Source organism: Balaenoptera musculus, chromosome 4, assembly GCF_009873245.2.
Source record: "Balaenoptera musculus isolate JJ_BM4_2016_0621 chromosome 4, mBalMus1.pri.v3, whole genome shotgun sequence".
Taxonomy (NCBI): domain Eukaryota; kingdom Metazoa; phylum Chordata; class Mammalia; order Artiodactyla; family Balaenopteridae; genus Balaenoptera; species Balaenoptera musculus.
The window spans coordinates 105,110,565-105,136,763 of NC_045788.1; the positions used below are offsets into that span (position 1 = coordinate 105,110,565).

Here is a 26,199-nt window from a genome sequence, read left to right on the forward strand (position 1 = left end):
AAAGGGAAAAAGAAAAAAGAATGAAAGAACTCCGTTATCTCTACCTCCAATATAAATAGATGTTCTATAGCATGAAATATATACATTAAATTTATATATAGATAGATATACATTAGATATTCTATAGTATGAAAAAATATAAATATATCTTTTATATATATTCATAGATCTTCTCTAGTATGAAAGAATCAACACAACTCTTAAACAATCTAACTTATACTAGGAAGAGGTATTTTATTCACAAGTTGGTTTGGGTCCTCTAATCAACAAAGTGAAACTGCTGACGCCAATATGGCATAGAAATACAGCATCACATATTTTATATTTTTCCTTCAGTTAAATGTTAATAGAATTTTGAGCCTTCTATAAAAATACAATGAAATTACAATATAGTCATCTATCTAGAAGGGAGCTGTATCATTTCTTTTCTCATCATTTGTGCCTTCGTGGATGAGAATATGAGGTTGCTAGTAAATAAACTTGCTAATTCAAAGAGAAAAACCTGTAAATTTCATTACAAGTTATTAAACTTACTCATTTCTTCAGTCATTTCCATTTTCATGTTTTCTTTCTGGAAATTCTGCATTGTTTGTAATGTCTTTTGTGGATCCATCTTCTTGTTAACTGCCTGCATTGTCTAAATATATGAAAAGATTCATGTTAGCTACACAATTATGAAAATTTTACTATGGAATAAGTCCAAAGGGAGCACATCAAAAATAGGCAGGTTTCTTAAAGATATTCTACCATAATCAAACATAATAGTGTTAGTATTCTAGAAAAAAATGAAATGCTCATTTGGAAACCACCTGCTTAACATCTATATAATAAAGACAACTGTGAAAAACCTCATCTGAACAGTAGGCAAAAAATTATATAATAAAAAACACTGACAACATAAAATCCACTGCTACTCAAATGGGAAAACTACATTTGCCTATAATGTGGCAAGCAGGTAATATCTAAATTAAAAAGAATTTTTTAATTTTTTCAAAAATTTTCAAAAGTTTTAATGTCTAAATTAAAGGATATACTGGCATACATATTTAACCTATTAATTCATTTTAAACCATGATTTCAAGAAATGTTCAAAACATTAAGTTTTGCAAAAATACGTGAAAAGAATTCTCTTACATTTTATATTCACAACTACTTTTATTAAAAGAAATTAATGCCACCTAGTAAGACCAAAATATTTTATATATTATTATTATATATATGTCTGTGCATATATTATATGTGTGTATTATATGAAATATGTCAGTTTCAAAGATACAAAGCAAACACAGTCTTTTATGCATGCTGCAGTCAAAGTAATCTTTGCAAGTATGACACTGTACCCCCCCACCCCCCACCAGCCCACACATACCTAACTCTCCAGTGGCTTTGCATTGCTTTTAGTATTAAAAGCCAAATTCCATAATTGACCTGTGATACCAAGCACCATTTGAACTCTGCTTAACAAGCCAGTCTCATTCTACACCACTGCCCTCTAGACACACGGATCTTATATTTCCTTAAATGTGCCATGTTTCCTCCCGCCACAGGACCTTTGCATATACTGTCCCTCACCTGGAATGCTCTTCTTTATTTGCTTTCACTATCAATACTTCAGATTTCAGTCTATATACAACTTTCTTAGGGAAGTAGTCCCTGACACCCTAGGTTAGAATAGATACCCCTATTAAATCCTTCTCACTATAGATAAAATTTTATTTATTGGTGTAAATTATATTACTTTACTCGCAAATTACATTATTGTTACAAAAATACACTAAAAACAACAATGATGCTGACAGTGATAATAGAGCAGCTAATGCCTATATATATTAGCTTTCTGTGTGCCAGGCACTGTTCTAAGCACTTTACATATAATAATATTTAAAGTTAATTGACATTTAAACCTAACAAGTCTTTATGTGCTAGGTATTACCATTTCCCCTCCATTACAAATGGAGAATGAAGGTATAGGAAGGTGAAATAGCTTGCTAAGGTCACATAGCTACTAAGTGAGATCTGAACCCAAGTAATATGACTCCAAAGCTTATGTTTTTAATCACTGCACTAAACTACATCTCAAATGGGCTGCTTTTTAAATAGACTTTAACCTATTACAGGTTAAGCCCTTGCCTGGTTTTGCTTTCCATTTCATCTCCATCACTTATTATAATTCCTACTTAGGGGACCTAAACAAATATTTCCTGAATTAATAAATTTCTGAGAAATTTAAGTGAAAACTAATTCATACATTGCTATATGGCAGGACCACATTAGGTACCTTTTCCTCCCCTATCACTTGCAGAAAATTGCAAAATGAGCAGTCTTCCTCCTCAACATTATTGAAACGTTATCCAGTCCAGGTGTGTGATCTTCAGATATGACCTTTTCCTCAAATTAGACAGATGTTTAGTTCTGTCAACTTGGTAAAACCAAAAAAGGGAAAAAAAGTTTTTGCCTTTAACTGTGTTTTTCACTGTAAAATGACTAAGATTCCTAGAGAGTAAAAACTAACAGAACGAAGCTATATCGAAACATTCTGTTTTTTTAAGGAACACATGTGCCACTGTACATAAGATGGACACATTCTATTTTCATGTGTCCTGCAGTCTAAAAGGCAATTATACTTGATCCTCATTATTTCTGGATTCCTTAGTTTTGAATTTGCCTACTCACTAAAATATATTTGTAACAAGTCAACACTTGCAGTACTTTTGTGCTCATTTGTGGACATGCGCAGACCTGCAAAACATCTGAGTCACCCAACACACGTTTCCAGCTTAGTTCAAGCAAGGTGACACTCTGCCATCTTGACTCAGCACTAATACTGTAAATTCGTGTCTTCTTTGCTGTTTATTTTGTGCCTTTGGTTGGTTGGGGGTTAAAATGTACTAAAGTGTGGTCTAGCGTTTCTAAATGCAAGAAGTCCGTGACGTGCCTTGGATCAAATGTGGAAAAACTGGAAAAAATACAAATGTGGAGAAAATACATTTGTCAGATAAGCTTTTTTCAGGCATGAGTTAACAGTGCTGCTGACCATGAGTTCAATGTTAATGATCAGCTATGATAAGTAAGGTGTCTTTCAACAGAAACATATAAAACAAGGTTACGTATAGACTGGTTGACAAAAATTGTGATCAAAGGCTCACAGGAACCTAAGTCTGCATTTCCCCTAGGAGCAATGGTTTGATATTCCCTAATTCAGTATTCCTGACTTTATAGAACGTAACTACTGCAAATAATGAGAATCAACTGTTATGTACTATTTTCCTAATATAAACCTGTACTTTCTCTCTTCTGTGGCTTTTCTTCCTTTTGCTCTTCACATTCATATTCTTTCTTCCCTTTATTTAAAGCCTAGTGATATTTAAGACCTAGGTCTTCTGCAAAGTCTTTCAGATCAAGTATAATTGCCTTTTAGACTGCAGAACACAGGGAAATAGAATGTGTCCATCTTATGTACAGTAAGTACTATTCAAGGATCTGTGCAGTTTACTGAAACCTAGCATAGACTGATGTATAGTGAGTTTCCTTTTCAGACACATCTTAACCTCCTCCCATCCCTGACTGAACTATATAAGATCTGTGAGAGCAGAGCCTTTGTCTTGAACTTCTGATTTCTCACAATTCTTAATATACATCAAAGAGCTCATTATTTATTAAATGTCTGAAAGGCTCACAGTCCTTTGAGTTCTATAGTAAGAACACTAATTTTTTTAATGTAAAGACTGTAAGTTAAACTTAAGTTCCTGATAAAAATTAACTGATAAATTCTTCTCACAATACTCATGTGTCCTTCTGACACATTCATGAAAATGAATCAAGAGAAAATTATTATTCAAATTATTATACCAAAACTTATGGCATAATGAAATAAGGCCAAAAATCTTAAAATGATGTTTTAAGTCAATTTTAAAAATTTAGAAGCTACATATAATCTTGGAACAGTGGAACTGCCCTGGAACAAAAAATTTTATATTAAAACAAATCAATAAAAAAATCTAGAAATATTTATCTGGATTATGTAGTATTATAACTCATTTTATTAAAAATTACAAAGATTCTGTATCACATATATATCAGAAGGTGCTTTAAATTTAATTTGAATCTAATCTGAATACTGACATTTAAATATCTCAGATAAAATCATAAAGCTATGGATATAAAGGTTCCCACTTACTTTTGCTGTAGTAGACATTGCTCCTGCCATCTTCATCTGGGAATTCATCACTTTTGTTTGTGTGGACATAGACGTGACTTTTGAACTTACAGCAAAAGTTCTTGTTTTCTGTTTCCTTAGATGTACAAGCTGTTTGGCTAAAACTCTGCAAGCTTCTTTATTACCAATCTTGGCCATTTTCTTAATTTCTAATTCCTAAGAGAGGAAATAAAAAGAGGGGAACAAAATCATTAAGGGGGAGTCCTCAATGATTTAAGAAGAATAGACTGAACATATATAATATACCATTTCACCCTGATTATGAAAAGAGAAAGAGGCTAGTATAAAGCCACAGAAATAGTAATTTGAGAGGGAAATTTATTCTACATGTATACATGGAAAAAAGAGAACTAGTACCTCCATCCAGAATTACAAAACAAGTGTACAAAACAGTACTCACATAAAGCCCAGAAGAGAATTTAAAAACTCAAACCAAAAGCAGGTAGGAAAAAAAGGAAAAAATAAATAATCAAACGAAGAGTTGGTAGGAGATAGCAAAAAAGAAGACCACAGTGGTATATTTAAAGCTAGTAATGTAGACAATCATGTTAGGTGAAAAGGTCCATCTCCATCTCAAATAAAAGGCAGACTGTTAGATTAGATAAGAACATAAAGGCAATTATATGCTATCTCAAGAAACCAACTTTAATTACCAAAACAAAGCTAAGTAAAAGGATAGAAAAATATATTCTATATAAATACTTATTAAAATCTGGAAATTTGGAGTGGTTACATTAACCAGATCAAAAAAAACTTAAAAAAAGGAGTATTACCAGAATAAAAAGGGGTATTTCATAATAATAAAGGAATTAATACATAAAGGTGTCAAAACAATTCTAAATGTGTACGCACCTAAAACAGTACTTCCAAATTTATGAAGCAGAAACTGACAGAACTGAAAGGCGTAACAGACAAATACATAACTAGGATGAGGGGTATCAACAACTCCTTTCTGAAGTATATTGCTGTACTTGTTAGGACAAATGGACAGAAAATCTGTAATGATACAGAAGATTTACAAAAACACTATCACCAACTTGACCTAAGCAACACTTACTAAAAGCTCCATCGCCAACAGCAGAATACTCACTCTTTGCAAGTGTACACTAAAAAAAAAAAAAATCACCAAAATATATCATATTCTGTAACAGAAAACAAGGCTCAACAAATATAAAAGGATTGAAAGCATACGAGGTATGATCTCTAACTACAGTAAAATTAAACTAGAAAGCAGTAAGAAAAATATGAAAGGAAAAACAGAAGCAGATATCAAACAATGTGGTTTGAAATAAGTCATGGGTTAAAGAAAAAAATCAGAGGGGAAATGAGATAATATTTTAAATTAATAAAATGAAAATGCCCCATATCAAAACGTGTGAGCTGCAGTTAAAAATAATTCTTAGAAATGTATAGCGTTAGAGCTTACATTAAAAAAATGAATATTTCGTCAGCTTCAAAATAGAGAAAGTAGAAAGAAGAGCAAATAAAACATAAAGTAGGGCTTCCCTGGTGGCGCAGTGGTTGAGAATCTGCCTGCCAATGCAGGGGACACGGGTTCGAGCCCTGGTCTGGGAAGATCCCACATGCCACGGAGCAACTAGGCCCGTGAGCCACAATTACTGAGCCTGCGCGTCTGGAGCCTGTGCTCCGCAACAAGAAAGGCCGCGATAGTGAGAGGCCCGTGCACGCGATGAAGAGTGGCCCCCACTTGCCGCAACTAGAGAAAGCCCTCGCACAGAAACGAAGACCCAACACAGCCAAAAATAAATAAATAAATAAAAATTTAAAAAAAAATAAAGTAAACAAAAGGAAGGAAATAATATAAACAAGAAAAGAAATCTGTGAACTGGGAAAGAAAAAAATACAGAAAATTAATGAGATCAAAGGCTGGTTTTTTACAAGAAATTGATCAAATTGATAAACCATCAGCCAGTCAGAAGAGGGAGAAAAACCGAGACAGAGAGAACACACAAACGATAAATATTGGGAATGTAAAGGGAGGCATCACTTTATATCCTAAAGATGTTAAAGAATAATAAAAAATATTATAAACACGATGTCATTACCTTTTAAAATTTAGTAGAAATGGGCAAATTACTTGACAGATGCACATTACCAAATCTCATTCAGAAAGGTAGATAGCGTGATCCATTCTATATCTATTTTCTAAAAATTGAACATTTTAGAATTTAAAAATCTATCCACAAAGATAGATTTTTGTGTAGCTTAAAGTCTATCCACAAAGAAAACTTCACTCCCAATGGCTTTACTGATGAAACCTATCAAACATTTAAGAAAGAAATACACAAACCCTTCCAGTAAATGAAACAGGAAGGGACACTTGCCAATTCATGCTTTAAGGTCAGCAGTACTCTGATGTCAAAACCATATAAAGACACTATACAAAGAGATAACTACAAATTAACAGCTTTTATGAACAGAGATGCTAATATTCTTATGAAAATTTCAGCAAATTGAAATAAAAGTATTTTAAAAAAATTCATCATTACCAATGAAGTTTATCCCAGTAGCAAAAGCTTGATTCAGCTTTGGAATTCAACTTTGGAATTCATCAATGATGTAATTCACTATACTAACAGACTAAAGAAGAAGAACTACATAATCATCATTTCAATAGATGCCAAAAAAAAATCACTTGACAAAATTAATTCCCCATAAAGACTCTCAACAAACTAGATGCAAAAGGAACTTCCTCAACCTGAGAAAGGGCCTCTACAAAAAGCCTACAGTTAATATCATACTTAATGATGAAAGACTGAATGTCTTCCCCTAAAATCAATAAAAAAGGTTATAAACCACTTTTAACATTGGAAGTTCTGGCCAGTGTAATAAGATATAAAAAAAAAAGCATCAAGATTGAAAAGGAAGATGAAAAATTTTATTTACACAGATGACATGATTGTCTATGTAGAAATAGACAATAGAATAGAATAAAATAGAACAGAATCCACAAACAGGCTACTAGAATAAGTGAGTTTAGGAAGGTTACAGGATAAAAGATCAATATACAAAAAAATGAATGTATTTCTAAATACCAGCAAAACAAAACCAGAAATCTGATGAAAGAAGCACAGGATCAGTATAATTACAAGTGCAAATACTGCTGAGAAAAATTTTAATCTAAATAAATAGAGAGCTATAGCATGCTCATGGGTTGAAAGATTAATACTGTTAAGATGGCAAATTGGTTCAATGTAATCCCAATCAAAATCTGATCCTTTTTTGTAGAAATTGACAAGTTTACTTTAAAGTTCATAGGGAAATACAAAGCACCTAAACTAGCCAAAACAATTTTAAAAAGAAGCACAAAACTTAAGGGTTAATGCTATATAACTTTAAGACTTAATTATTAAGTGTTAGTAAAAACAGTGTGGTATTGGCTTAAAAATAGTCATATAGTAAAGCAATTATACTCTAATAAAGATGTTAAAAAAAAAAAGAATAGTTATATAGGTCAATGGAATAGCATAGAGTCAAGAATGAGGCCCACGTGTACTTGAACAAATGATTTTCCGCAAAGATGACAAGATATTTGAATAGGGAAACAAATGATGATGGAACAACTGAATATCCAAATGCAAAATGTGAACCTCTACCTTTACCTGACAACATAGTAAAATTTAATTCAGTAAGATTCACAGTCCTAAATGTAAGAACTGAAATTATAATACTTCTAGAAGAAAATCTCAGAGAAAATATTAGTGACTTACGGTTAGGCAAAGATTTCTTAGAATGGACACTAAAAGTACTAAATAACAGAAGAAAAAAATAATAAATTTCACTTGATCAAAATAAAAATCTTCTGTTCCTCAAAAGACACTCTTAGGGAAATAAAGGACCAAGCCAAGAACTGGAAAAAATAACTGCAAAACATATATTTAATAAAGCACTTGCATTCAGAATATATAAAGAACTCTCACAACTAAATAATTAGAAAACAACTTGATGAAAAAAATAGATAAAATATTTCAATAGACACTTTGGCAAAGAGAATACGTAAATGATGAACAGGCACATGAAAAGATGCTGAACATCATTAGTGATTAGGGAAATGCAATTTAAAATGTCAATCTACTACACACCACTAGAATGGATAAAATATAAAGACTGTAAACTCCAACTATTGGCTGGGATGTGAAACAATTTTACTCTCATATATAACTGGTGGGAACAGAAAATATTATAGTTATATATATATTCTCATATATAACTGGTGGGAACAACAACTTTGAAAAATTGTTTAGCATTCTAATACAGTCAAACATACATTTAACCTGTGATCTACCAAGCAATCCCACCCCTAGGAAACATATGTTCAAACAAAGACTTCAACTGAATGTTTATAACAACCTTTATCAAAATAGCCAAAACCTGGGAATAACCCAAATGTCCACTGGCTGGTGAATGGGATAGACAAAATGTGAAATGTCCACACAGTGAAATAACATTCATCAATAAAAAGGAGTTAGTATTCATACATGTAACAACACTGATTAATCTCAAAATAATTATGAATGAAAGAAGCCATATAAAAATGAATTCACTTTATGACTCCATCTATATAGAATTCTAGGAAATGTAAACTAATCTACAATGACAGATCAGTGTTGCCTAACTATGGAGGGAAACAGGGAGGGATGGGTAGAAGGGATTACAAAGGGAAAAAGGAAACTTTTGGGGGTGATGGATATGTTCATTACCTTGACTGTAGTAATGGTTTCATGAGTTAATACATATGTCAAAATGTATCAAATTGTATGCTTTAAAAATGTACAGTCAACTGCATGTCAATTATACCTCAATCATGCTGGTTTTTAAAAATATTTTAAGCAACATACATTTAAAAGTATAACATAAAAATACAGAAAGATAGCCAATCTATTAAAAAAGTACATTTATTATCACAGACCCAATAACAGTTAAAATATCAAGTAAGACACCTATGAGTTAACAATTATTTTCTTGTAACACTGTCTTGTTTTCTAGGACTATTTTATCTTTGCTGTTAACTGACAAGAAGGTGGCTCTGTTTTGAGCAATATTTCTTCCTAGGCATTCATGTCTTTCACAAACTGAAGAATATAATCAGCAGAATACACAATACACAGAATCCTGATAAAAGTCAGCAGAATGACACAGTAAACAAAGGTAAGCAGAAATTGCAGGAAGACGTTAAATGTCATTTCTTAGTAAAGTAAATCACTTACCACCTGTCGTGTCTTTTTCCTAGTTAGCTAATTATTCCAACACTGATTTCTAAATTTGTTTGAAAAGTTAAAATGAAATTTAATGTTCTACTTACCAGCTGCTTTTCTTGTTTCTCTAAAGCTGCTCGATCTCTGATTATAGCCCTCTGTGTACCTCGTAACTCTCGATTCTGTTCCTTTATTACATCTAAGAGAACCACAAAAGACACCTAAATGTATGAGTTGTAAAATCTTCTTCAATACCATTTAAAATATTGGACTCAGAAACCTCAATAAAAAAAATAAATAAACCTTAATTTACAAGGTGTTGAATTTTTTTTGTTTCAATTCAATATACTAAAAATTAATCAAATGTTAAAACAAATTATAAATATTGATTATATAAAAAACTACAGAAGTGCAAATATGCAAATATGCTATAGTTTGGCCAAAAGTATATATAAATCACAGTAAAATACTCCCTTAGAGAACTGATTATTATACAACGTTTAATATGGCATATACACATATGTCATATGCATACACACGTGCACGCGCGCACACACACACACCCTTTTCATCTCTCCTTATTCCAGTATTACATGAAATTCCAAGAAGGAAGACAAGCAATGTGTTTATTACATCTTTTTTCCTACACTAAGTCATCATAACAGAGTGAAGCAGCCGACCTTCCAATGAAGCAGACCTGGATTTGAATCGCACCTCTGCCACTTGATAATTATATGATGATACCTTGCAAAGTTAGTTAACACTCTAAACCTCAGGTTTCTTACAAAATTAGGATTGTTGTTAAGGAGTAAATAACATACACAATGCCCTGATATATTGTAAGTGTCCAGTCATTGTTAATGTCTTTCTCATTTATCTCAATTCATCTGGATCCACCGGTCTCACCTTTTTTTTTTAAAAAGATTTTTTTGATGTGGACCATTTTTAAAGTCTTTATTGAATTTGTTACAATATTGCTTCTGTTTTATGTTTTGGTTTTTTGGCTGTGGGGCATATGGGATCTTAGCTCCCCGACCAGGGGTCGAACCCACACCCCCTGCATTGGAAGGCGAAGTCTTAAACACTGGACTGCCAGGGAAGTCCCAGTCTTACCTTTTGAAGACTTAAAATATTAGTCTGAGACTGACAGACTATCATTTGGGTTAACTGTTACTAAACAGTGATTTCTTCAAAGGATCACAGATATGGATAGTAATGTTTGCCAAAACTCTTCCCTCATTGTCAGGAATCTTGCTAAGTGCTTTACATACAGTATACAGTATAATGTTCACAATAATGCCATGGAGTTGATTTTTTCTATTATTTTATATATATGAGAAAACTAAGTGTTAGCAAGTTTAAATAATGTGCCCAAGGAATCCAAGTGTTGTCTCCTGAATCAGTGATCTTAATCATTTCACTAGAGTACCTTTTTAGTAAAGAGGTAGATTTAAAACCACCACCACCACAACAGAAAGAACAGTCTCTTCATCAAATGGCACTGGGAAAACTAGATATCCACATGACACACACACAAAAAAAGAAATTGGACCCCTACCTAACACCATATATAAAAATTAACTCATAAAAGATTAATGACCCAAATATAAGAGCTAAAATCATAAAACTCAGAAGAAAACACAGGAGTAAATCTACATGATTTGGGATTTGGCAATTGATTCTTAGATATGACACTAAAAGCACAAGCAACAAAAGAAAAAAATAGATAAACTGGACTTTGTGAAAATTAAAAACTGTGATTAAAGGACATTATCAAATGAAAAGACAGTGTAGAAAATGGGAGGAAATATATGTAAATTATATGAGTCTAGTATCCAGAATATATAAAAAACTCTGACAACTCAAAAACAAAAGACAAACAACTCAATAAATGAGTGAAGGCCTTGAATAGACATTTCTCCAAAGAAGATACACAAATGGCCAATAAACACTTGGAAAAGATACAAAATATCATTAGTCATTAGGAAAACCAGATACCACTTCACATCTGCCAAAATGGCTATAATCAAAAACAGGAAAATAAGTGTTGATTTGCCAGTAGGAATGTAAATTATTTCAGCCACTGTGGATAACAGTTTGGTGGTTCCTCAAAAAGTTAAACATAAAATTACCAAATCACCTCACAATTCCCCTCCTAGGTATTCACCCAAAAAAACTGAAACAAGTACCTAAACAAATACTCTACACAAATGCAGCGCTATTTACAATAGTCAAAAGGTGGAAACAACTCAAATATCCGTGAACTGATGAATTCATAAACAAACTGTGGTATATACATATAATATAATGGAATATTGTTCAGTTATTTTAAAAAATGAAGTATTGATACATACTGCAACATGGATAAACCTCAAAAGCGTGCTAAGTGAAAGAAACCAGTTACAAATGGTCTTTTATGATTATACTCATATGAAATATCCAGAATAGGTAAATCCACAAAGACAGAAAGCAGATTGATAGTTGCCAGGAGTTGGAGAGAGGGGGGAACGGATGAGTCACTACTTAATGGATATAAGGTTTTATTTTAAAGTGATGAAAATGTTTTAGAACTAGAGATGGTGGTTATACACCATTGTGAATGTACTAAATGCTACAGACCTGTTCACTCTAAAATGATTAATGTCATGTGACTTTCATCTCAATTAAAACAGCAGCAAAGCCAGCAACCGTTACCTTTTTAGTGATGGAGCATCACAACTTATATTCTACACATTTCTGTTTTAATGAAACTTTACTCAGAATACAAATAACTAATTACACTGAGTAATAGACACTATAGTAAGTGCTTCACTACAACCCCCAAAGGTAGGTACTATTATCTCACTTGTTTCAGAGGGTGGGAATTGATATTTGGTGAGGTAATCTGCCCAAGGGAGAAAAAGTGGTAGGATTCACATACAGCCATTCTGATTCCAAGGCCTCTGATCTTAAATATGCTATTACACTGTGAAGCTTTTAGGAAAACAAAAAGTAAAGTTATCAGAGATATAATCCTTATAAATATAGATCCATATCAATAAAAAAACTGTTAAAACAGAATGAAAAACATTTCAAGTCATTATATAGAATATAACTAATCAACTACAATGACTTTCTGAATGAAAGTTAAAATAAGATGCCAGAGCTCCTATATCCTACATACAAGACATCTATTTCTCCTCCTTTACTTACTCTGTTTCTCAATGAAGTTATATTGGTGGACATCTCATGCTCAGGATTTACTAAGAACACATTCTATACGTTCCTTAAACATAAGCATATGAAACCATACAGTATCTATATGGGAGGTGAAACGAGAGGGAGCTCTCTCCCTCCACCAACTTCCTTCTGGATGGGAAACGTGTTTCATTTTAAAAAGAGGGAAGGAGATATTCTATAGACAAATATATTTGGGAAATGTTCAAGTTGGAAAAAAAAATAAACCGATTTCTTTGCTTCAAGGCTTCTAAGAACATTTAACATAAGAATATACATTATCAATCTTTAAGGGGAGAATATGTGAGATTGTTTCCCAAATTTATTAAGCCAAGGATCCCTTTTAAGAAATCTCTATTAACATTTCTCAGATATAACTGTTTCATGGAGCATTGGTCGGGATCCTATTCTAAAATAACATGACTTATTAGTTTGCTAGGGCTATCATAACAAACACCACAGACTGAGTGCTTAAACAACAGAAATTTATTTTCTCCTAGTTCTGGAGGCTGTAAATCCAAGATTAAGGTGCTGGCAGGGTTGGTTTTTCCTGAGCCCTCTCTCCTTGGCATGCAGATGTCCACCTTCTTGCTGTGTCCTCACATGGCCTCTTATCCATGTGTGCCCATCCCTGGTATCTCTTCCTCTTCTTATAGGGACACCAGTCGTATTGGATTAGGGCTCCACCCTCATGATCTCATTTAACCTTAATAATCTCCCTAAAGACCCTATCTCCAAATACAGTCACATTAGGAGTTGGGGCTTCAACATACCAATTTTAAGGGGACATAATTAGGTCCACAACACATGATATTTTTCCTCTGACATGTACAGATTCATACTAAACAAAATAACAAAGAAAGCTCTCATTTCCCCTTTCAAAACAATCATCAGCCTTTTCATCCTCAACATTTAAACCCTCCAAATTTTTATCTTTTGGTCTTAGTTCCCTATTTTGCCCAAGGCAATGGATTGGTATGAAAACATTCACCACTTATCCTACTATTTCAATAGAAAATATGCCCTAAATTTAAAACTATGAAATTACAAATGAACTTTTAGAGTACAGCCCCTTTGTATACTAAAAACTCCCTGAACTCAACTAGGATAAGATGAAATATTAAAATAATGATGACGGTCTCCTAAAGTTACAAAAGTACTGGGCTGAAAGAGAAGTCACCGTGTTGATAAGCTGAATTGTGACCAGGTAATTGACACAGTGCAAAGCACTGTGAAACACTGCTGAAAGCCTTGACTGCTAAGATCTAGAATGTTATCCACATACATTTTTTTCATTACTTGGGTGGCATAATGAAAAATACATTATTTGGTCTTTGGCTTGAGTTCCTGGCACAAAGGTCCTAAAACCCTTGGAATTTCCTGAGTGATAGAAACACCTTTTGACTCAGAGAGGGGTACACCTACATAGCTTCAGGATGGGGCTGGTTACCAGAAAGTCCAAATATTTGATTAGAAGGTGGGGAATTTCAGCCCCATCCCTCAGGGGAGGGGAGTGGGGCCAGAGGTTGGGTTATAATAACTCTTGAACAAAGACATTGGAAGAGCTTCTGGGTTCGTGAACATATTGATGTTCTGGGAAGGTAACATGTCCAGAGAGGGCAGAGAAGCTCTGAGCTACACCCCTCACCCCATCCCCCCTGCATAATAACTTGCTTCCATTTGGCTGTTCCTGAGTTGCATCCTTATAATAAAATAGTAATACTAAGTAAAGCACTTTCCTGAGTTATGAGTTGTTCTAGTGAATTACCAAACCTGAAGAGGGAGTTGCGGTGACACTAGAATTTATAGCTGGTCGGTCAGAAGTACTGGTGGTAATCTAGGACTGCGACTGGCCTCTTAAGTGAGGACAGTCTTGTGGACAGAGCCCTTAACTTGTGGTGTGGGGTCTGTGCTAACTCTAGACAGTTAGTGTTAGGATTGAACTGAACTGCTGGAGACACCCAGTTGGTGTCAGAGAATCAGAGTAAAGAACAGATATAGCCATCTTTGTTGAAAAACAAGTATGACATGAAATTTTAACAAAACATAATTTAATTAAAATAGTTTGACTTCACTTTTCTTAATTTTATGTAACTATGTGCACCATAACTGTCACTGTATATAAGAGAAGGAAAATAAAGAAAATTAACTACTGCATATTCCACAGCCTTTTGTTAATAGACCTATTAATATTTAAACAGTTCTAGGCTATAAACCAAGAGCATCTAATGTTATACTAAAACAGAGTCATAACACTTTAAAACATATTAAGGTAAGTAGGAAAAGACAGTAAAATATTTTTTCATATGAGGTGATAGGTATATCTTATAAAACAAATTACTCTTTAATTTCCTTTAAAAACAATCTCTACACTAAACCCCCAGTTAATGATTTGGTCTTCTAGATAATTCAGAAGGAATAACATGAGAAAGATTCTGAGACTATTTTAATGTTTTTAAGGCCAAGTTTATTTCCAATCATATTTATTTCTTAGTAGGTCTGATTTATTCCTAAGATTACAAGCTCTTTAAGAGCAAGAAACACATTTTATTTTATTTACCTATCTGTATTCCCATTTTACTTTGTGTCAACAACTATACCAATATATTAGTTAACAGTAATCTAAGGCAGCACAAACATATATATCAAAATGTAAAAGGATTTGCCTTATAGTCATAATTTAACAGATTTCTTTAAAAATGTATAATATTGGTTATCAAGAAAGATGGCTGATAATTTAACAAATTATCATAGTAAAATCTGAACTACGATAGATACCTTTCTACAATGGAAAAATGTAACACTGAAATAATCAGATGTTTCTCTTATAATTTTTTGCTGTCCCCTTTTTTCATTCTGAGTTATGACCATGACAGAAATATGTGCAAGTACTGCTGACCTAGGAGAGACGGAGCGCTTGGCTCTGCCTATCCTGTGCTTCCCTGTCCATCCCGTTTCCTCCTCTAGTCAAGAGCACTCCCTGAACTCTCATACGCCACCACTTCTTCTACCTCGTAGGGTGTTGTGAAGCGTTTCGTAACAGGTGGCTACAGGGAACTTGCAAACTGTGAAAATACATGGAAGTGCCCGTGGCGTGCTCTCTCTGTTACCATTTGGTGAGGTCCAAAGGGTCTGGGAACTCCCCCACCCACCACCCTCTCCTCACCCACACCCAGCACAACACTGAGAAAAAGCCACTCAGGCCAGCTCTACTCTGGGCACTAAAGCCTGTCTCAAGCCTTTCAGGCTCTTTTTACTGAACAAAAGAACACAGGTATACATTAGAGTGATAAGATCACTGACGTAAATTTTGGGCTTAAGAAGATACAGACAGAAAAGCTCATTCTGTACTCTTTGGTTCTGAGCCAATAAGGCCTATCTGCTTACAGAAAAAAGAAAGAAAGAAAAAAGCCAAAAAATAAAAAATAAAATCTAAAAGGGCCTCCCATGTGGTCTAGCTCACTAGAATTCTCTACTGGGGTTTGAGGCCAAGCCCCAACTTGAATTATGGCTGTCCTTCTAGACCCTGCTCATTTACATGCTATTTGCACATCTGAGGATTAAAGCAAAAAGTGGTTACCAACTGCAAATATGGACATTCATTAATTTGTGAGTAATATCCTCTAAAGTGCCTATCTTTTGAGAAAAGGGAGGGGGCCTGTCTCAAGCTTTCAGGATAGTTCAGGATTACTGCCCCATGAGCGCTAAGGCACAACTCACCGACTGTACCACTCAGCTGGATTCAAGCTGGTCTCTTAGACAGCATCCGCGCTACCGTGTACTGGGTTTGCCGCTTTACTATAAGGTCATGATGGACTTTTTAATCTAATAGATTTTTTCTGCTTTTAAATGTATTTTTTCAGAGAAAAATCATTTTGATTTATGCAACTTTATTGCCTACCAATTATTCTGAATCTAATGATCACATGGATTGAGAAAAGAGCACAAAATGCTCCCACATCCTTCCTTACCATCTCCATTAACTGGGTTTTGGAGATCAAGATCCAAGAGGAAAGTGAGCTTCCTCTTCAGATTTCATGTGCAAGCTCTGCAAGCTAGTATCGATGGAAATAGTGGGTAGTGTGGCACTGGTATAGTGGGATAATGGATATTAGGTAAACCCTGATCATGGCTATGAATAGAAGAGCTGGGAGTGTGAGTTCAGCTACAGCAGTCATGGTGGAGCTCACCAATGAACAATAAAGGGGGATGGGGGGTCCTGGCCATATGGGGCTATACCACCTTCTTAGGTTGATGAGGAGAAAAAAACTGCAAAAATGCTCCAAACTCAAAGGTTAAGGGATAAGAAACAAATACTAAAGGCCAGTAAGCAGAAAATACCGGCTCTAAAAGCCAAATTTACTCAGAGGCAGAAGAACAATGACAATGAGAGAGTGGGTGAGGAGAAGTCAGAATTTGATATGCAAAGCAAACTTGCTTCTCAGGCTTTGGACACGATATATGAGAAATCAGGGAGAAAAGGTATCAGCTTAATTAACCAGTTTTAAACACATGAAAAAGAAAAAATAAAAACAAAAATAAATAAACTATAGGAAACAGAAAGGACAGTAGAGAATCATGCCAACAGCTTTACTCTATACATAGATCCACTTAAGAACCAGGTTGAAGTTGAAAAACTCAGCAGGACTCACTTGGCAGGAAGAGGTAGAACACTAAGAAGAGAATAGGAGTCTAGCCCTAAGGTAGGATAAAAGGAAGCAAAAAGGAATGCTTTTCCCCCCACCAGTAAAGTCTCAAAAGTCACTCAAGCCCTGAGGAATTCATTAAAATGAATTTGTTCATTATTATTAAAATATCAGTGTTTTCAAGAGCTGAAGGAAGGTTTTGAGATGTCAGCTGTTGGCAGATCTTTGGGTCTCATGTAGTTCTCAAAGACACAGCCTTTGGCATCATCATCAATAACAGCTTCAGAAAACTGTCAAAGGGCAGTTTTCAGCTTAGATAAGTAAGGGAATGAGGGAATGATCCTTTGAAAGAACAGTCTCACAGATATATGGATGGACTTGAAGGTAGAAAATGGTAGCATGAAAAGAAATACCAGTCTTTGGTATCATGCTTGGGATGGAGAAATACAGAGGAAAGACATTTTCCTACAGAAATATCTGTTCCTAGGCTTCTGAAAGGGCCTCCTGCCTCGCTGTTCTCTATGCCTAGGAGGCTCGCGTACCAGATCATCACATGACTATTTCTTCTCAACATTCTGTTTTTCCCTCAAATGCCACATAAGTAGGGAAATCTTTTTTCATCACCCAGGTAACCACTCTCCCACAAACACAAACAACAACAAAAAAAAACAGCAATAATGGATTTGGGAGGCGGGGCAATAGAGGAAATTTTGAATTTCATTCCATATTAAATAATGTTATTGTATACTATTAAATTTTTTGAGAGTCATAATGGCATTGTGGTTATACAGGTGAACAACCTATTCTTGGGAAATATTTGGTGGACTATTTAGAGATAGTTTCATTATGTCTATAATTTACCCTAAATAGTTCAACAAGAACCCACATATGTGTATATAAACACATATAAAGACATACACACATAGAGGAGGGAGAGAGAGAGCAAATGTGGCATAATGTTAATAATTGGTGCATTTAGGCAATGAGAAAATGGGTGTTCACTGAATACTGTCACTTCAACTTTTCTGTAGATTTGAAATTGTTCAAAATAAAAAGAGAACAGTCTACATTCCTAAAAATAAACAAATAAATAAAGTATGGAGAATTTTTGCTCAGAAAAATGCTCAGAAAAGAGAACGGTGCCCCTGAATCCCTTATTCAATTATTTTTCTTTGGTGTGCCAAGAATTTAGGGACCAAACAGAAAGTAATTTGAGTTTTTAAATATTCAGAATAATAATCACTCTGGGAACACACAACACGCTAGGAAAGATCTGGGTACTTACTGTAGGTAGCACCATAAGAATTTTGTATTTTACTTGGAAGAAAGCAGAATGTTTCTGAAGGGGATCTAATTTATATAGATGGTAAATTTTATTCCTTCTTGAGCTATAAAAAATGTGGCATCACAACTGACTCTTGACAGATTTATCCAACTTAGTCAAAACTTCACAGGTTCTGAACTCTGGAAAACTAGCATACATGGATACCACCCCAATGAGGCAAAACCCAAGAAGCTTTGTTCCTCTACTGTCAGTAACATTCCTCAAATTATCTCTAAACTTGTACTAAGGTTCGAGGTGAGTGGCGATAATATGGATGTAGACTATAGTAAGCTCTGGATACTGGGAACACAACTTTTGGTTAGTAAATGTTACTATTTTGGAATTTAGTCTCTAAATTCTAAACTGCTGCAGTTATTTTCATTTATGCTGAAGACTCTCTGCAACCTTGCAAATGTGGAATGACGGAAAAACTTAGAAAAAGCATAATCCAACTTTGGAAGTGCGTGAGGATCTACTTTGGTTCTGGTGAATGCAAATCGGGAAGCAGATGGGGGGAACACAAGGAGTGAGGCATTTAACATAATCTGAGGTGGCATCAAAGAAGAATTTCTAGAAAAAGAAAAAAACCTGAGACAGTTCAAGTAAGCTAGAGGAAGAAAAAAAAAAGATTTCTATGCATAAAGTCATCATAATTTAAAATATGTCAGAGTGGGTAAGAGTATGGTATATACAGATAAATATGAGAAGTGTTCTTGGAGAGTAAAATGACATGGCTAGAAAGGAAGACAAGGACCAGATCAAGCAGGGCCATACATACCTTATTAAAGAGCACTCACTTGATCTTTTTAGTGCTAGAGACTCAAATGGATTTATACTGAGGAGCAGCATAGTAAGATTTGGATTTCATATATATCAATCACACAGGCAACTTTGTATTGAGTTGGCCAAAAAGTGCCTTTGGTTTTTAAGTAAAAATAAAAGACACACTTTTCATTTTCACCGAGAACTTTATTGAACAACGTATTCACCATTTTGTTCCACTACCTTCTGCCATTTTTCAGGCAACTGCATAATTCCATCTTCCCAAAACTTTTTATTTTTTTGAGAAAAGAACTGTTCCAGGTGCCTTTTACAGTCTTCCAGGGAATTGAAATTTTTTCCATTAAGAGAATTTTGTAAAGACCGAAATAAATGGAAATCTGAAGGTGAAATGTCTGGTGAATACGGCGGATGAATCAGAACTTCCCAGCCACTGTAACAGTTTTTGCCTGGTCATCAAAGTAACATGCAGTCTAGCATTATCTTGATAGAAGATTATGCGTTTTCTGTTGACCAATTCTGGACGCTTTTCGTCTAGTGCTGCTTTCAGTTAAGTCTAATTGGGAGCAGTACTTGTGGGAATTAATCGTTTGGTTTTCTGGAAGGAGCTCATAACAGAGGACTCCCTTCCAATCCCACCATATACACATCACCTTCTTTGGATGAAGACCGGCCTTTGGTTTGGTTGGTGGTGGTTCATTTCGCTTGCTCCACGATCCCTTCCGTTCCACATTATTGTACAGTATCCACTTTTCATCGCCTGTCACAATTTGTTTTTAAAACAGAATGTTTTCATTACGTTTAAGTAGACAATCACATGCAGAAATACCGTCAAGAAGCTTTTTTTTCGCTAAAGTTATGTGGAACCCAAACATCAAAGTGATTCACATAATCAAGCTGGGGCAATGGATTTTCAACGCTTGATTTGGATATTTTGAGTATGTCGGCTATCTCCCGTGTGGTATAACATTGATTGTTCTCAATTAATGTCTCGATTTGATCCCTATCAACTTCAACTGGTCTACCGGACCGCGGAGCATCGTCCAGCAAGAAATCTCCAGCAGGAAACTTCGCAAACCACTTTTGACACGTTTGATCAGTCACAGCACCTTCTCTATATGCTGCACAAATCATTTTTTGCATTTCAGTTGCGTTTTTACCTTTCTTGAAATAATAAAACATAATATGCCGAAAATGTTTTTTCTTCCATCTTCAATATTAAAATGGCTACACAAAAATTCACCAATTTTGATAAGTCTTTTTTTTAAATGCATGCTGATATGACAGCCATTACATACAATCTAACAAAATTGTTTCGAATGAAGTTAAAGATAACTAAGTGCTACTAGAGCCATCTTACAGAAAAAAACAAACAAACCTTTTGGCCAACCCAATAGATGAATGATTTAAAGGCTATGAAGTTACAGGAAAGAAACACAGAAAAGTGATGTAGTAAAGTGTAAGATAAATGGGATCTGAATAAGAGCAAGGAAGATCATATGTACCAAACATTTAAGAGGCAAAAGGAAAAGGACTTGGTAATTAATTGAAGGTAGAGGGCAAAATCAAGAACTGCCAAATACTAGAAGAGGAGAACCCAGTAAAGGAACTGACTTGAAGGAGATGGTGATGAATTCTGTTTGGGATCTGTTTTAATTTGAGGTATTTGGGACATCAAGGTAGAGATATTTAGCAAACTATTGTATATATTGGTCTGAAACTCAGAAAAATATATCTAGAGATACACAGTTGGGATCCATCAGCACTTGGGTTATATCTAAAATAATAAGAGTTTAGATAAGATCATGTAGGGAGAGAATGTACGATTCGAATAGTGGTAGTTCAAGATGGAACCAAGAAAAATACTAACATTTAAAGGGCAGGTTCAAATAAGAAAGGAAGAAAGGAGGAAAGGAGGGAGGAAAGAAGGAAGGAAGAAAGAAAGGAAAAAAGAAAGAAAAACATAAAAGGAAAAAGAAAAAGAGTAGTCAAAAAAATTTGAGGAAAATTAAGAGAGTGTTATGTCATGCGAGCTGAAAGAGAATTTCAAGGAAGAAATTATTGTCAAAATCAAATTCAAAACATAAGCCCAAGAGACGATCACTAAAAAATGACCACTGGATTTGGTGATCTAGAAGTCACTGATGATCTTAGCAAGATCTCATTCATTACATGAGATGTAAAACAAACTGCTGTACAATGGGGAGCATCAGAGGAGTAAAGAAGTGAAGATAGGAGACATCACCACTCCTTCGAGACGTTTCGATGAAGAGCAAAAAGAGACTGGAAAATACTTCCTAAGAAAATGTTGGGTTAAGGGAGAGTCAGGAAAAGGAGGGTTGTTTCCAGTTCTACCACCATTAGAAATTAAAGTTCTAATACTAATTCTAATGAGAGAAAATAATACTAATACTAATACTAACGAGAGAAAATAGTCTGGCTCACAGACAAAAGGTAGGTGTACATGGTACCTACCAAAAGCTGAGAATTCCATGTACTTAGCAAGAACAGCAAAATTAAACTGTGCCACAGGCTCTCCAATAAGAAGAAATAACAATGATAATACCCAAAGAGATGAGGTCCTGGCTCTGCTGCAGGCCCGTACCCAAGACCGGCCCGTAGCCAAGTTAATTTAGTAGCTGTGTGATCTTGGGCAAGTTACTTAGTCCTTTGCCTCTCAGTTTCCTCATCCATAAAGTGGGGATAATAATAGTACTTATAGGTTTTGTAAGAATTAAATAAGATACTGATACAAAATGCTAACAGTGCTGGCTTAGAGTAATACCTCAAATTTGTCTTTGTTGAGGATAACAGACAAAAAGTATATAGTGCCTAAAGAACTTCACTTTTTAAGAGGCATATTTAGTTGTGCATTCATGACAAGTCCTCATGGCATCCTGATTTATAGGTTCATAATTAGCTTCAATAAATAGGTCACCATTAGTCCACTTAGGAAAAAAACAAAAAACCACTGTAGATAAACACATTGCCATATATATGCCTTATATATATGTATACATCTTATAAATCAGTAAAAGTGCTCAACTGTAATTTCAAATTCAAAAGAATCTCTTCTTTAGCACTGAGGTACAATTCTCATTAATTTTTGTAACCAAGTATACACTGCAGAGACTTGTTCATCTTTATGTCAAAAATGAATTAAACATAACTCTGAATAGTAATAAGTGTGTAATGTTGTCTCCCTTTTTAATTTACAATGTGCAGTATTTTTTAATGATATAATATGCAACTCTTCTAGCCAATCCAAAGAGACAAAAAGATTCAATTATTCTCCAGCTCTATAAGCAGTTACATATTTTCCTTTCATATCAGAATTTCATTGCTGCTGAAACAGATAAAAAGACAGCATACATTAAAAGATCTTGTGATCAATAATCAACGAGTCTAAGGATCTGGGAGAAATGCATAAGAATACATTTACCTTCATAATATATAGCCTCATTATTGCTAAGAAGAATGCTGTCACCTTTTAAACAAAACACCTTATTTTTGATAAAACAAAGAATAAAAACATCAGTAAATCTCTAGATCAAAATAATGAAAGTACAGATCGACAGTTAAGATGTCATTAAGTGATCTGAATTGACATGATAATTTAAGAAAACATCAAGTATGCAGTTTGGTAGTTATAGTGAATGTACATAGTGGCCAAATTTATATTCAGAAATTTCATACACAGATCTTTAAGACAGTAGTATAGTTCCTTCCAAAAGTCCTTAGGATCTTTTTCTCGCAAATAAGTCTATTTAGCAAAAACATTATTTCTTGGATGAATTAACCCAACTTCAAATAAATATACAGTTAAACACCCTCACTGCACATCCTCATTGTCTTTTTTTTTTTTCTGCTCTATACTTCAAGTACAATAGTCACTAGATTGCCAAAAGCACCAGGAAGCACAGCACTGAAAATATAGAACTGATTTTCATGTCTTAGTAAATATTTGACAGATATCAAGCAATTAAAGCTAGGATGTTTGGCTTTTAATGTTAATTTTTAAAATTTAATTTGTAACATCACAGTAAGAAAGATGCAACCCTTTTCCTCTGTTTAGTAAATTCTCACTCCATAAAACTGAAACAAAAAAAATGAACCATTTTTTCCCCTGGAGTACTATACAATGACTGAAAATCATATTACTGGTACTGAAACACTGAAAAACTAAAGTGCCATGTTAAAGATTAAATAGGATTCTCAGGTAAAACACACATAAAACTCATTTCACATAACTGTATTACCTCCTATCCCAACTTGGTAGTTATTTCAGGTATTGTAAGTGGTATTTCTCAGTTAATAAAAGGTCAATTTCACCCACTCAGAATAAGCGAAAATATTATTATGCTCTGTGGTAAATTAGGGGTAAAATGCCACTATGTGTTGAAGTAAAGGGTAGGGTGGCAGGGTAAAGATATGTTTTTGTCATCCTCCACAAAATAACTGTGCTGGCATTGGAAAAGTCACTACAGAGGAATGAAGGAGTTACCCCAGGTCTGGACTGACCACCCTGTTGGTACCAATCACTGTCTAGCTACCACTGCTCCTTTTGTGGCAGAGTTAGACCCTTACAAAGAAGTGATTCTTCGACTGAACCAGCAACAACCTAGATTCAACATGTAATGAGAAACACGATTTTTAAATAACTTGAATGAATTTGATTCCTAGTAGAGTCAATGAAAGTATCAAGACTAATTAAACAGTTACATAAACACATATTACAGTCATTCCTTATAAATACCCATTTGTATACTCCTGTACATTCACTTTTTTCCCCTTAACATGACATAGAGCTAAATGTCTGAGGCAATGCAAGTCTCTTAAAATGTAAACTTCTAGGCAGATAATGCATACCATATCTCTTTAGATAGCAAAACACAATCATAAGGGAGAAAAATCTACTATGAAAACTAAATCCAGGCACTTCCCTTGGATTTCTTTAATTTTTCTACCGGTGTCAGTCAAGAAGCATTTTTTTCACGTCTCTATTGATGGGGTGTTCCTAGGGCAAGACCGGCCCGTACCTAAGTTCATTTTGTAACAGTAGCCTATTACACCCTCCCCCACCTCAACACAGGTTTCCGGTTTGGATGCCCAGAAGTAGTACGGCTCCAAACTGAAGGAGCAGTAAACCAAGCAGGGGACACCAATAAGAAATTCATCAAATCACCAAGTCTAATGACACTCAAGGGCCAGCCGCATCCTGCCTCCGTGGATGCTCAGGATCCCGCTAAAGGAGAAAGCTGGGGGCGGGGCTGTTAAGGACTATGTTATCAGAGAGAGGAAGCAAGACTGCCCAGGTGAGGTTGAGGTGGGGTGAGTCAGAAGAGATAGGGAAACAGAAAAGTGACGCACGAGGTAGGTCAAGTGGTCACCTGTGGGGCCACTTGATCCAGCCCCGCCCCCAGGGACAGCAACAAGAATCGCGGCCGGAAGCCCCCAAAATACGCCGGGGAAAGACAGAGCTGGGCCCCTTCGGCCCGGCCTGGAACTCACCATCCACGGTTTTCTTCTTGAAGAGGGACGCCATGGTCAGGGACCGCGTCCGGGCAGCCCGGCTCGGCCCGGTCCGGCCCGCGACTGGGAAAGGACCGGAGGAAAAGGACAGGCCTTTGGAGGGCTCGGGATGGCGGAGCGGATGGGCAAGAGAAGAGGGCGGGGTCTCCAGGCAGGACCCCCGGAGGGCGGGTAACCACGAACCCTGCCGCAGCGGAGTTGCCCTCCGCTCAGGTGACCGCGAACTAAGACACTTTTTGGAGAAGTCACTTCCAGGCAGCGCCTGCGTGATCTGCGCGCGCGCCTGCGTACTGCGGCGCCTGAAGCTGCAGCGCTGCCCTCACTTCAGCTGCTGCCCGCTCTCCCGCTTGCAGCGTCCCGGTGTGGCGAATCATGAGAGGCTTGAGGTGGTAGCAGTGCGTAGGAGACTGCGGGCGGTGTCAGGTGGCTTCTAGGTGCGGGTTCCGTGCTGAATGCTGACAGAGATGAGCCTTACTTAGCACTCGTTTTGCCCCGGAGAAGCTGGAAGTAGGGGGGTCCCCAGAATCCTAGGACAAGCGTGGGTCGTCCTGGAACCAGTTGATTTACGACCATCCCCTTGCTGTCTGTATCAAGGCATACATAAGTGCAGGGGCTGGTGATAATGCTGAGGTCCGAGCCCCGGTGGTATTTGTCTCGGGAGTTCACACTCGTTTGGGCCCTGACTCGCTCAGCGGTCTCTCCGACGCCGCCCACGCAGCCCCCTGCCGGACCCGAGGCGCTCACTGCGGCCCTGAGCCCCAGGCTCTGACCACCAGGTGTGGGTCTCCGGGGATCCGGTTTCTAGGCTTGAGAGTGGCGGGGGAGGAAGGGAATGGGGAGCAGCTCCCTTAAGGCACCATTTTTTATTTAATGTTCTTGGCTGGAAACATGAAAAAAGAAATCCATACACATTTGTTGTATACCGGTTTAAATGTCGGCAGCTCTATTTCTTTAATATCTCAATTTCTTGTAATTGCTCAAGAAAAATTTATGGCTACACTGTGAACCTATTAGAATGCTACATACCTGTACATTGGTATTCACTGTGGAAAAAAGCTCCATATTATGTAAAAGGAAAAGCATAATGAATTATTTCAAGAATCCTTCTGTGTATAAGCGTAAATATGGGAAATACTGTCTTTGGATCAAGACCTTGAGTTCATCGTTCATTTTGTGAGTGTGTGTGTGTGTGTGTGTGTGTGTCTTTCTCTTTCTGTGTGTACACATCTCTGTTTAATATATTATTTTGCTATTTGGAATCTTAATTTT

General features: G+C 35.7%; 1 protein-coding gene across 1 annotated transcript in view; it reads right to left on the minus strand.

Moving 5' to 3' along the window:
• Window positions 1–25,198, minus strand: part of CHMP2B (charged multivesicular body protein 2B) — a 29,928-nt gene extending 4,730 nt beyond the window's left edge. Inside the window, exons 1-4 of the mRNA XM_036851562.1 lie at window positions 24,910–25,198; window positions 9,540–9,631; window positions 4,178–4,372; window positions 535–637 (exon numbers count right to left, since the gene is read on the minus strand). Coding sequence (XP_036707457.1) covers window positions 535–637; window positions 4,178–4,372; window positions 9,540–9,631; window positions 24,910–24,943 — 424 coding nt within the window. The 5' untranslated portion in view covers window positions 24,944–25,198. The remainder of the gene's footprint in view (window positions 1–534; window positions 638–4,177; window positions 4,373–9,539; window positions 9,632–24,909) is intronic.
• Window positions 25,199–26,199: the final 1,001 nt, after the last annotated feature.